General features: G+C 38.6%; 1 protein-coding gene and 1 non-coding gene across 2 annotated transcripts in view; both read left to right on the plus strand.

The window, feature by feature from the left end:
* The window catches only part of LOC119740384 (TNF receptor-associated factor 3-like), a 35954-nt gene extending 22552 nt beyond the window's left edge, over positions 1-13402 (plus strand). Inside the window, exons 6-10 of the mRNA XM_038215659.1 lie at positions 2012-2089; positions 2459-2674; positions 4548-4788; positions 5479-5822; positions 6726-13402. Of these exons, the coding sequence (XP_038071587.1) occupies positions 2012-2089; positions 2459-2674; positions 4548-4788; positions 5479-5822; positions 6726-6953 (1107 nt within the window). The 3' untranslated portion in view covers positions 6954-13402. The remainder of the gene's footprint in view (positions 1-2011; positions 2090-2458; positions 2675-4547; positions 4789-5478; positions 5823-6725) is intronic.
* Trnat-ugu lies at positions 10287-10359 on the plus strand. Its single transcript has one exon. It is a non-coding gene; the product is annotated as a tRNA-Thr (tRNA).
* Positions 13403-13808: the final 406 nt, after the last annotated feature.

The raw sequence follows: 13808 nt of genomic DNA on the forward strand, positions 1-13808 counted from the left end.
TTTTCATCATCTTTACAGCAACGACCAGTTTGAATTTAAGAGTGCCGGGCCCAAGCAAGTGTACCATTTCAAACTGAAGCTGATCCAGCACATTGAGTCATCTCTAACTAAACATCCTTGAATGAAACTACATTGATTAGTTAAAAGGAGGGGGAAAATAAGTTGAAAAATCGACATTTCAAATATTATGGACACTGGTCCATATACTGCTCTCCTCCAGACAATCGAGAGCACATGTCACCTGGGTTCATATACTGCTCTACTCCAGACAGTTGAGCGCACATGTCACCTGGGTTGCTTGAAAAAGCCACGCCGTTGGTCAGCACCTGGTAAGAATGGAGCTGCCAAAGAATATAAGGAGACAGGTTAGACATGTACTGGTACTTGCAGTAATTTGTCCCGGGAGAGAAAAAACTCGCTTTAAAGCTAGGCTACTTTCCTAGTGTGTACAACTATGCAAGTTAATGTATCAGGTATTCCAGTCTTCATGTTCTGGTGGCTCTAGCTTGTAATTCCAAGGTGGAGGCCACTTATAGTTGCAATAACATGTTTTAGAAATGCTTATTGCCTCATGAAAAGACCTTCCAAGGATGTCAACTTTCCAGAACAACAATGACCTTGACAGTGGATGAGGTTTTTGACTTCTTCCATTTCCTGCATCAAACCTTGTCTTGATCTGGTTGCATTTACACTGTACTTGTTCACTCCGGAGCAACGACTGCTTGTTTGATGGTATGGAACCCCTGACAAGAATCTATGGAGGTCTTTGTTCATGTTTGAGAAGACTCCAACAGGTTTGATGAGATACTAATGCCACGAATGAATTGTACCTTGTTCAGTTTGTGGGTTACACTGTAGGTAAGTAAAGGCCCATCGAAGGTACATGTAAGTACAGGTTCATGAATGTAATCATTTCAACCTGGTGTCATTTAAAACTCATACATTTCCACAATGAACAGAAAATAAAGCACAGCACATCAGTGCTTACCTCTTTTATGGTCGCCAAGGAAGCATTAAAGCACTGGGCCAGCGGCTGGATTAGAACCACCGACCCTTCAACCACAAGTTTTCGTTGTTCATCTGTAGCATTCTAGCTTGCATCAGCAGGTATTATTCCAGCTACATGTACATGCAGAGTCCTCAGAATAGGTTTGAAGTTTGGATTGACACCATAGACTCAACAATTGCAAGTTTTAGAAGCAGTACTAGCTGCAGCTCCTGTTGGCAGTTTGTGTCTTGATGGTTGAATACTGAATCCTCAAGGAGGCTGCTAGTCCATTATCAGAATCTCTGTTCTGATGGAGCTGGTCAAATCCCGGTTCACTGGCAACATCACGGGCCATTGGATATAAAAGTCTTTCTGTGGAAAAGGAAGAAAATATTCCATTGGAGGTGTTTGCCACCATTGCGTAAAGATAACCCTGATGGGTATTCTAGTATCTGAAGAAGGAGGAAAACAAGAAAAGACCATTTTATTCATCTGGATAAAAAGATGCTCTGATCAAGCCTTGCCTGTGCAAGGTTTAAAAATAACTGTTCATCTGTGTGTAATGCTGAATCTCAACACTAAGTGCAATACACAGATCAACACTTTACAAATTACTACACAAATTACTCCCAAGTCTTGCCCCAAGTTCATAAAGTTGAAAGAATTATATATGACTATTATTAACTCAAATAAACAAATAAATAAATATGTGTTAAAAAAATTTTTTATAGCACATTCACAATCCAGATGCAGTGTGTGTTTTGCTGAATGTGCTATATCTTTTCAATTTGTGTCATACCTTTTCAATCTGAAGGTATGTATAATCCTGAAAAATATTAAAGAAATGTTTGTCTTTTTATATATGAACACATGACATGACTTTGTTTAGTTGCTATATAACATTGTTATTGTAAAATTGAAGGAAGATTTTTTTTTCAGTTAACTGCTTATTTAGAAGGCTTTGTGGAAATTTGAATTCAACATTTCCTCTGACCTTGGGTTTAATGTTAATGTTTCTGCCAGATTCCAGATCATCTGAAGTATGACTGTCCTCTTCAAGACAAAGTCTGTATTTTCAACATGTTTGGATGCTCATTTAGTGTAAGTAGCTACACCCTTTGTTCAGTTGTTATTGAATTGGTCTTTTAACTTTTAATTGTTCGTTTGTTTTTTTCAAAATGTAAAATTGTGTTGTTTTAACCTTATAAAAGAGCTTGCCCCCTCTTTCTTGGTGGGGGGGGGGGGGGAGGGGAGGGGGGTGCATCTAACAAGTCTAAGCACATTCAATATGGACATTGTGCAAATTTGCATCTCCCACATACAGTGTGAATATCCACTACATTTTGCCATGTTATGTTTATTTAAACGATGCAGAACTTTGGTGTTAGCTTTAATATTTTTTTAATTTTCTGTAGTTTACCTCATCATCATTGTGGACCTTCACTTTTTTTTATCTGGTCACTCTGTCAGGCGAAGGGCATAGACAGGAAGATGGATTTGCACACGGGCGAGAACCAGGTTTACCATTTGCAACTAGTCACAGAGCACATCATAAGAATGGACAAGCAGCTACAGGAGCTGAATCTTCTGAAGAATAACCTGGAAAAGATGGTTGCCAAGCCAACAGCAAGTGAACAGATGCAGGTACCAGCTAAGGCCGAGAAGCAGATGATGCGCGATCTGCAGGTGGGTCCATGATTTCCTCCCAGAATGTTAAAATGCTTTCATATGGGAGCTAAATGGAAAGAGGGGACATAATCAAGCTCTCCTTATGTTGGCTATACGTGGCTGTTAATAAGGGAATAAATGTGTGCTGGGAAGGTCTTAAACACTATTGTTATGACTGGTTGGAGTCTGGATGGGTGATAATTATCAGCATCCAGACTCCAACCAGTCTTAAACATAGTGTTTATTACCGACCAAACACATATTTATTCCCATTAATAAATAGTTTTTTGGTCAAGAACAAAATCTTTTCAGTCCCAAAATCAACATGAAACACCCCTCTGGCTATATTATGGAATGTCCCTCCACAACTCCTTACCTTATATGGAGATTATTTAGGTCCACTGTTATTTAATATTTATACAAGTGACCAACCACTTAGTATCCCTAAAGACTGTAATTTGTTCATGTATGCTGACGACTCTAAATTAATGTGTAGTTCTACCAGTGTTGGTGAGATAAAGAACAACTTGAATACAGCCCTATCTAGAATATACGATTGGTGTGGCAGGAACAAACTTACAATAAACGCCAGCAAAACCAAATCAATGCTCATTAGAACTAAACGAAAGGTCTGCAGTACTGACCTTAATGTCAGTATTGCTGGTAGTCCAGTTGTACAGGTGAACTCTTGTAAATGTTTGGGGGTTATTATTGATGAAACTTGTAAGTTTGGGCCCACACGTTGAATACGTGAAGAAAACCGTTTGCTCTAAACTAGGTAAGCTAAATACATGTAGAATCCGCGACTGTGTTCCCCAAAGCAGCCTATACACTCTCTCTTTGTTAGCTTAGTTACATGTTTGCCATCTTTATATTATTGTAGTACATTGTACAATGTACTGTTTGGGGAAGACGGTACATATTTCATGACAATATTCTTAACAAATGTCTGAAAAGAGCGGCAAGGATGATCCTGAAGTGTGCCTTCTTTACTCCATCAGTCGATATGTTTGCTAGACATAATTGGATGTCATTCTCCGAAAGAATTGAGTATAAAAAGGCTATTCTTGTTTACAAATGTATAAACAAACTAATTACTCCTCTGTATATGACAAATTAATGTACACCACTTATTCAGATTCGTGAAACAGACAATCCACTGGCATGACACTGAAGATTCCTTTTGCGAAAAAAAGAATGTTATGCCTCGAGCTTTGTTGTAACTGGGACAATCATATGGATTAACTTGCATGAACCTCATTCAAATCTGAACTACGTAAAACATTCAGCCAATAATATTTCTGCATTTATGTGAGCAATTTTTTTTTTTTTTGGCTGCCTTCACTGATTGTACAAATATAAATCTGTGCTGACATTACGGAGTTAATCAATTTGGCTGCCGTAATAATAAGGAGCCGGATGGGAATTTTCCTGTTTTTCCTCCCAAAAGTTTTTCTTCACGGATTTTTTGCCCCCCCCCGGTAATCAGCGAATGTAAAGAAATGTACCTGTATGTCACAAGAAGAAATATGTTGTACCGATGTCACAAGAAATGTCCCAATTCTTCTGTGTACACTTAGCCTAATTTACCTTAGTGATGTTGTTTCAAACTGTATATGTTTCTTTGTAATTATGTACAATATTTATAATACATGTACATGTAGTTGCTTTACAACCATGCAGTAATCACGCATGGTTTTATTTTATTTCATTGTGTTGTATTGTATTTGTAATGTATTGTATTTGTACATGTGTGTATAATCATTTGAAGTGTATGCAGGGCCCAAATGGAAACCAGTTTTAAACTGTTTGGTCATACCCTTGGTAAACAAACGTAATAAAACAGAGAATATGCTCGGAAATGACAATAACCTGCCCCCATCTCCTCCAGAAAATGATCATGCCACTTATGGAGAAAGTGGACAATGTGGAAGACAACATGAATCAACTGGCAAAGCAGAAGACAGTGTCCGAACTCGAGGAATCCATCAAGCCCATCCAGGAGAAACAGAATCGCATAGAGAATCGCATCGTGGAACTGGAGCAGGCGCAAAAGACCGGCAGCGTGGGCAGTAATGCTGGAGAAAGCTCAGCACCTTTAACCATGACCGGTGTGACTACCAGTGCATTGTGTATGTGGCCACAGTTTGTTATGCATTTCCTATGGGTCCAGTGCACGTTAAGTATACCCCAGAAAGAGAGGTGACATATAGACAGAGATTGAAAAACACGTTAAACCGAACTGCCATTCATTTGAAAATGAGCTGAAATACCACTTGAATTCAGTTTTGTTTGCTGTGCATATAATAGGACCATGTACATTGTGTTGTATGCTGTGAAAACTTTTGCTCCTGGGATGCTGCCGTTTTCCAGAAAAGAGGAATTACCAGGGTTTGGACCGAATCATCGCAGGGGAAAAAAGCTTTTCTCAAATAAGTCCCAAACTGACTGAAGTTAAGTTAGTTTGTAATCGGGAACATTATCCATGAGCGGGCAAAAGCAAGCGACATTGACGTTGTGCGTACACATGAAAATGTGGCATGCAAGCTTGGAATGGAAGGACAGGATTTTGAAAAGGAAGACTTTCAAATGTTTTCACAGTTTTCTGAAAAAGTATATCTACTGAGCTGAAAGTTCCACAGGTTTACAATAGACTGCTTCAGATTTAATGTACTTTTTATCCATTAATCAACAAAAATTCAGGGTTTTTTTGGCAAGTGGAATACCTAACCTTTATGAAGGTTAACAAACAATCCAAACTGTTATCTCTGATTCATACTTACCTATGCTTCTATTTGACCTTTGACCTCATCGTCACATAGCTGCCAGCTCTTCCCGTATGACAACCGTGGAGAACCAGATGGGTATGCACGCAGTGCGCATAGCTGAGCATGACCTCCGATTTCAAGTTTTGGAAACGGCCAGCCATGACGGCACTCTGCTCTGGAAGATCAAAGATTTCGCGCGTCGCAAGCGAGATGCAGACATCGGCAAGACCCTGTCGCTCTACAGCCAACCGTTCTACACCAGTCGCTATGGGTACAAGATGTGTGCTCGTGTGTACTTGAACGGAGACGGGATGGGCAAGGGGACGCATGTCTCCTTGTTCTTCGTTGTCATGAGGGGTGACTATGATGCACTGCTGCCGTGGCCCTTCCGTCAAAAGGTTTGCAGCATTTTGTACGGGTCGGGAAATATCATAAAGGCGATGTTTGTATCAAAAAGTACTTTTAAAATTGTTTTAAAATTTGTTATTTGCTTCATCAGCCGTCAGGCTGCAGAGGTTTTTCGGGGAATGAATCTTAAAAATGTATGTGACAGGGGAGAGTTATGTCTGAATTTAGATATCGCTTGATCACGAAGCAACAATTAGTATTTTAGACTTTTGTTTTGGTTGTTTTGTGTTTCCAATTTCATTTTGTTTATAAAGTTCCTCCTTGCTTTGGTTAATTTGTTATTCCTTATGTGCCTTTTAGTACCTTTTGATGGATATGTTGTGCTTTATATATCTCCATTATTATTAGTGGACCCAATGATCCTTGAATGAACTTGCTTTAAAACAGACAGTGCAATTAGACTTTTAAGTAAGACTTGCATTCCTCTGCTAAATTGGAATTTACTCACAATGCAAAATTTGACCAAGCGCATCCATTTTTGTTTGGACAGACATGGTGAGTGGTCAGAAAATGTCTGATGACTTATCCCAAACTTATCCTGCTATAGACAAATCCGGGCGTGCTCTCAATTCTATCATGAATTCTGGCGAGAGCGTTGTGCTAGCTATTGTTCAGATAATTCATCACGGGACAGTTGCTTTGTACAATAGCGTGAAAAATAGTTTCTTTATTGAGGGGGCTATGTGAGTGTATAGCTATCACATGCCCGGACTTTCGTCTATTATAATAATGTACATGTATATATAGACGAATCCGGGAACGTATAATAATGTACATGTACATACAAAAATGAACTCTTACATCAAAGGAGATGAGTACAACTTGATAATAGCTGTTGGACCAAGAACTGAACATTATTACCTGTACATTTATTGGTTTTAAACCATCCACAGGTAACTTTGATGTTGCTGGATCAGGACACTGGCCGGCGCCACTTGTCGGACAGTTTCCGGCCAGATCCGGCCTCGTCCAGCTTTGGCCGACCCACGACTGAGATGAACATCGCCTCGGGCTGTCCCCTCTTTGTCTCCCAGTCGGTGCTGAGCGACTCGGCGTATGTCAAGGATAATGTCATGTTCATCAAGGTGATTGTGGACGCCAGCGATGTGGTAAAACCTTAGCCTAAGACATCCAGGCTCATTCTTGGGTTGTTGAAAAGTTTTGGAGTGGTAGTTTAGGACCAAAGAGGAGGTACAATGATCACTTGTTTTGTGGAGGGGAACAAGTGCGTGTCGGAGCAGTCATCCACAACAATCCTGATAATTAAAGGCCCTTTGATATATTTTTCTTTAGATTAGTAAGCTCTTTCAGCTTCAACCTTCTTTAAGATTTTTTCCCCTCAAAATATTAGCCTTGTTGATCACTCCCCTCCCACTGCACGTTTTCAAGTTGAAAATGTAGGTGAACCGAAAAAAAAAAGAAACTTAAATTCCCTTTAATAATATGAACATGTCAATCACTTCAATGATTGTGAATTTTCGACACTAGTGATTTCGTTGTTGCGTATTTTGTTGTGTATTTTGTTGTAGTATTGTAACTTTTGTCCACTCAGTGACTCGTTATCAATAAATATCACTCTTTCATAAATCCTTTATATCTCCTCACAACGTCCTTGTCTTTCCAACCGTTGATTTTTCCCCAATCTTGCTATTTTATCCTTTCCTCACCAACCCCCATTGTAAAGCAACATGACTAGTGAACATCTTTACACATTTTGAATTGCATTTATTTCTGTTTTCCTTTCCGATTCCCCCCCCCCCCCTCCAAAAAAGGTGCACATCCATGGTATACATGTACATGTGTTGTCCATCATTCACGTGTTCGTCAATTTCCAAGTTGTTTCTCCAAAATTTGAAAGATTTGGTGTCCAGGGTTTGCCTGCACTTGAGACCAGTTCATTTTACTTTGCAATTGCATTCCTGTTATTATCATGAACTCGTTATTAGACTTGTTATCAGACTTGTTATCAGACTTATTATCAATGCGTCCATGGACAGTTTCTCTTCCAGAATTCGCAAATTCAATCCATTACAAACTCCTCTTCTTTTGAACTTTAAAATAACCGTTTAACACTGTCAACATTTTAACGCAATCAAATCAATCCTGTACTGTCCAAAGAACACAAGTTTTGCATTGCGTTTTTTTTCTAATCGACACTTAGAGGCAACTTTTTTCTGGTGCTCTTCGTATCTCATAAAATGTAATCAATTAAGGAAGTGCCAAGTGATGGTTTGTAATGGTTTTGACAGGATAAGTGTAAGATGCCGAGTGTTCACCTTTCCACCTCCCAAATCATTTAGGCTGTGATGTACTTTTTTAAGATGGGCATATCAGGTAGGTCCGCTGGTATTAGAGTGAAAGACCTTTTATACTTGACCCGTTGCTTTAGTTCAACAAAACTGCTAAACAGGCAATTTGAAATCTCCCCAAAAAACAATCACAATAAGCAATAGATTAGAGCTATCGATTAGAATTAATAGTAGATCAAATAATGTTTCACAAAACAAATAAACACATTTACAAAGTTAAATTACCAACTGAACAGCAGGTTCAACGGATAAATTAAAAAAACAATACATATGGACATTTTTTTGAGTAAAATGCTGTGAGTGAAAATATAGCAATAGATATATATGTCAATATAATCCACCATTACCATATCAAATTTAGGTATTATAGTAAAATGCCTTTAAAGCAAATCTGCACAGCACAAGAATCGCATGACTGTTCAGTAATTAATGTCTGTTTAGCACTTGTCTGAATTATGTATCCCAATTTGAGCTTATGATACCACACCTATGCCCGGTTAACAAGCCTGGTCATCTTGCAAGCAAAACCCTGATTCCCAGTCTTGTCAAGAAGGGACCCAGACATTGAAACAAGATCACGCCAAGGAAATAGAAACCGACAAGATATTGTGGGACGATTCTTCTCTCTCAGTCTTTTCTGAACCTCTTTTTGCTTTCTCTGAAAACTTTCTCTGAACATGAAGATGACTAATTATACGGCAGTACAGAATATGTTGAATTTCGACATACTTATGATATAGGCCTACATGTAGTAAATAGTATTCGCCCATGTAAAGGTGCATTGTAACAGTGCTCTCCATCGGCAAAAAAAGTCTAATGCTGGTCTTGCGCTTTGTTTAAGCAAAAAAGGATAAAAGGCTAAGCTGCTTGAAGGCAACATGGACTACATGTAACCAGAATTTTGTATTGACAGAGTTTGTACTAACGAGATTCGACTGTAGTTTAAAGGAAGCAACGCTAATCACACTGAACTTCAGAGATTGTTTCATAACCACTGATCATTCAGACAAACTCACTTGATCAACATGACAAACCAAGTCCACTGTGACTTGCTTGATCAAAAGAATTAACGGAAAAGGTTCCTTTCGAGAAGACATATTTTTCAAGTATTTTTCAAGATATTCCATTCAGACTCTTGTTTCCTATTTTTTTTAACCTTGAAATTAAAAGTTTCGGGGATGTTCTTGCTCTTCTAAAAAAATCGCCTTCAATTCGTGGTTTCTGGAGATGGTTTTTTGAAAATTCATTTGCTGAATGAGTTTTTGAGAAGTGGTTAAAGAGACGTCTCTTTTACTTGGTTTCCAAGGTGGAAAGGTGAACATTGGGCATTTTGCACACAAATCCTCTAATCGTCTTATATTGGGCACTTTCCTCCATCCACCAAATCCCTTACATAATGGCACACGCAGTCAACAAAATTGAATTAGACACAAACCCTACAAAAGTAATGGTGACTGGTCTTTGAAGTAATGCATCCCAATGCAATAAAAGGGGGGATGCGTTCCACTCATGCGATTGGGTTTGCTAAAAGTTTCACTGGTTAAAAGTTTTTAAGAACCTCAAAAATTAATCGTGACATTTGAAGTGAAAATGCTTCCGGTAATCTATTGACTTACTTGGGACGTTGAAAACGGACAATTTCAGCCCCACAAAATCATAACGTTCATTGTGTGAGTCGGCCATAACGTACACAATTCCATAGGGTTGGGCTTGGCTCACTCGCAATGCGCATTCCTGACCACACGAGATAAACTGCATGCGTGCACTGGCAAAGTACACTGTATGCACAATTCCTTTTAATCCAAATGTGCACAGACCCATATTTGCTTGACTGTCAGGCCTTTTATGATGGCAAAGCCTGATGCATTTAAATGCTGAGTAACTTTCTCTGTAACTGAGCTATGTAGGGTGATTTGTGCATGGACTAAGTGCCCTCAGTAAATCTCACAGGCGTTTGGAAACTGGCGCCATTTGTACTTGTAGTAACACGGCTTAACTATGAGAAACAAAACAACCATAGGATGAGGCCCACTGCAGTCCCGATGTAAAAAAATAAAATAAAAAATAAATAAAAACGTTCAATAGCCAAACACGGGGAACCTGATTAGTTTAGACATGGATTTATTTGGATTACAATCCACATAGGTCTGGGTAGCTCAGGCGGTAGAGCGCCGGTATTGTATTCCGGAGGTCGCAGGTTCAAATCCCGCTCCAGTCAATTCCTTTGTTCAACCTAAGTTTCTTTCGGTGTTGTTATCCAACCCTTCCTCATTGTCTGTGTCCAAAAGACCATACCCACGATGAGTGTTTTCTTATACATGTACATGTACAAGTCATTTTGGGGATGATTAACAAGATGTGCATTTGCAAAAAAAAAAAACAGTACCTCTTTAGTTTTGGGATCAGTTTGCATTTAGACTACTGTCTCCGAAGCACTTTCTCAGACGCATTGAAATTGATTTAGAAGTTTTTGCCCAGGGTACATGTCCGCATACGCCAACCCCATTCCCTGCCAAACTAATGATGTTCAGCACATGTAGTCTACAGTGAACAAAGTACACCCTCCTTGGTCCTATCCATGTCGTATCCACTGCTTTTCAAACCCAAGAATGAGTCTGCTGGATTAAAATTGCAATAAACCACTGCTGTCATGATTCACGACCTGCCAGTAGAGCCAGGCCCTGTTTATCCAATAGGTATGATGTGCCTACAGGGCCTACGCACACATCGGGTGCCGATGAAAATTCGAGGGCCTAAGAAAATACCACAGTGTGCCAACAGGCTTTTTGAGCTACCAATTTAGCCTGGCTTGCTTAGTACAGCTTAGCATCAACATGGAATTGGTGATGGTGCCTAATGTGGAGTATGGCCTACCTAGTTTGTGGCTCTGTGGGCCTACAGACTGGTGCCTATAGGGCCTACGGAACATTAAATCCGGCCCTGACTAGAGCAGCCCATATATGAGCAGCCACAAGTAGGAGTCCCTAAAGAGGAACAACCGCTTGTGCCATGATCCATTTGTGTTCATGTGGAAGGTTATACTTCATGTAAATGAGGAAGAAACAACTATCATGCACTTCCTCTTGTCTAGGATATTTTGCACGTTATATTTTTTACGTACGTCCCTGATGATAAAACCAATGTTGATTAAAATTGCGTTCCCTGTGCTCTTCGAGTTGTAACCCCCAGAAATGGATTTTTCCCCTTCTAAATAGCTATTTATCTTGCATTACAAAAGTTATTCACTTTTGAATGTGACATCAACCGAAAAAATATCGATAAATGTACGGACCGGGAACTAGTTAGCTTGCAAAGCAGATCTGTTTTTGCTTCTCTTTTTTCGGGGTCTTGCAGACGTCCAAAAAGGAAAAAATGAGGTTGAAAAAAGTTGAAATTGTTGAAGAGCACGGGGAACACAACTTTAAGTATTCCCTTTCTTTTACCATTGTATTTTCTGTATTTGCTTTATTTGAATCTAAAGCAGTGTTGAAGGCAGAAAATGTCAGTGTTAATAAAAATGGCCCCTAAATAGTGAAGATAACTTTTACTCCGACCCATCTAAGCCCATGGAAGTAGGGTTTGCAGAGATTCTTGATATGGCCCATACATGTAAATGCTTTGATAATGGTGCGGCATAGCCTCAATATGCCAAAGGATTGTGCACTTTGTGATCAAAGCATGAAACCTGGCATGTTGGTTCTTCATGCCATGAAGACAATTTTCAGATATAGAGGCACTTCATATTTGACCTCTGGTGATCTTTTAGAGGTCAATGAATTTTGCATACTCTATTCATAACTTTTGTTCTTCAAAACTTTACTTTTCTATGACCCAAGCCTATTTCATAGGTCTTCATACAATGAAAATAATGATCAGATGTGGGAACAGTTTATATCTGACCTCTGATGACTTTTGATAGGTCATTGACCTTTGTAAACCTGTTTATAGCTACATGTGTTTGTAAGATTTATTCTTGAAATCCCATCTTTTTTCACGATTCATGTCTAAATGAAAGGTGTTCATGCTATTAAGAGAACTTTCATATATAGGGCATTTCACATTAAACCTCTGGTGACCTTACGAGATGTTATGACCTTTGTAAAAAAAAAAAATTGCCTACCTATTGATAAGATTTACATAATTGCAAATCCCACTTTTTTCATGACCCAAATCTAAAACTTAACTCTTTGTGCCATGAAAATAATTTTTAGATGTGGGGACATCATATTTGACGTAGTGATACCCATGGAGAGGTATGAACTTTGTAAATCTAAGTTGCCGTTATTTATCATATTTATTCGTCAAAACGCCATTTTTTCGTGACCCAAGCCTCAATGGTGCCAAAGAATGGTATTGGTTTACAGTCATGTTATGAATTCAGACCCCACAATCAATTTTCAGGTGACCTCTGACCTTGTTTTACTGGCAGACGCAATATGATGAGATTGGAATAGAAATCTGTGGGTCTGTTTTGTAATGGAAAATGTACATTATGTCAAGCAATTATTCACTCGTGTACTTATTTCACCCTGTTGTATCTAGATGGACTTGGCTAACCACGTTTTTAACCTTTTTACCAAGCCCAAATGGTCACTGTTAGAGAGTGATGCTTGTCCGATGTGCCTCTTATATGCAGTTGCGCCTGCGTCTACCCTTATAAAAAGGAAAATTGAGATCGGGGTCATGCAAAAAAAAAAATCTTTGGGGTCCTACATAATGACACGCTGTAGAATAATTATTGAAATACACTCCTTTTGCACTCCGTTTGCACCTCTGGACGGTCATCAGAGGTCAATTATGCAAGTTTCCCGCATTAGGTCATTGTTTACGTTGTATGAAGACTATACACAGACTTAAGTCATAGGAAAGTGATAGGTATTAATAGAGTATTCAAAGGTCATTTACCCCTCAAAGGTCACCAGGGGTCAGATACGAAATGCCTCCATAACTGATTTTTTTTATCATTTTTGTCACAAAATGCACAATTCTGTCCCTATGCCGCACCACTATAAAAGAATTTCTAGAAGTATTCTGTGGGCTTCTAACAATAAGATAAAATAGTGTGCTGTGAAGTTGGCAAGGAACACAATTTAACGCCACCACTGTATTTTTGATGGCATGTTTAAATGCTTATAACTATTTGTAATTGGTGAAAATGAAGTCAGGCAAGCAACTTTATTTGGAAATATTTATACCCTGCAAGTGTAATGATATATCTGTAGATTTCACCCCTATTATCTTTTACTTATATTCAATACAAAATTTTGTATATTTACACATACAAAATATATATATAGCAGCCTTGTATCAGGAGGAAAATGCCAACAATCGTATTTTGTGTTTGATTTAATGGAAATACATCGTAATCGTTAACAGTAATGATTGCGAAAGGGAACCCAAAATAGATCGAACTTTGTTTTTGGTTGGAAGTGTTACGGCAAATCAGTAACAAGTGTACCTTAATAATATTTATTATGTTGTTACTAAACAATGTGGTATCCAGTAAGTGATTTTTTTTTGTTTATAATTTTACATTTTCAAAATGTAAAATTATTTTGAAAAAAGTTCATTTCCAATTCAAGTTTTCTCATCCCTCTTTGAACAATATGATTGCTAGAAAGGTTGTAAATAGATTTCCAGAACATCATAAGAAAGAAATAGCTCAGC

This window comes from Patiria miniata, unplaced genomic scaffold, assembly GCF_015706575.1.
Source record: "Patiria miniata isolate m_02_andy unplaced genomic scaffold, ASM1570657v1 HiC_scaffold_5, whole genome shotgun sequence".
NCBI classification, from domain to species: Eukaryota; Metazoa; Echinodermata; class Asteroidea; order Valvatida; family Asterinidae; genus Patiria; species Patiria miniata.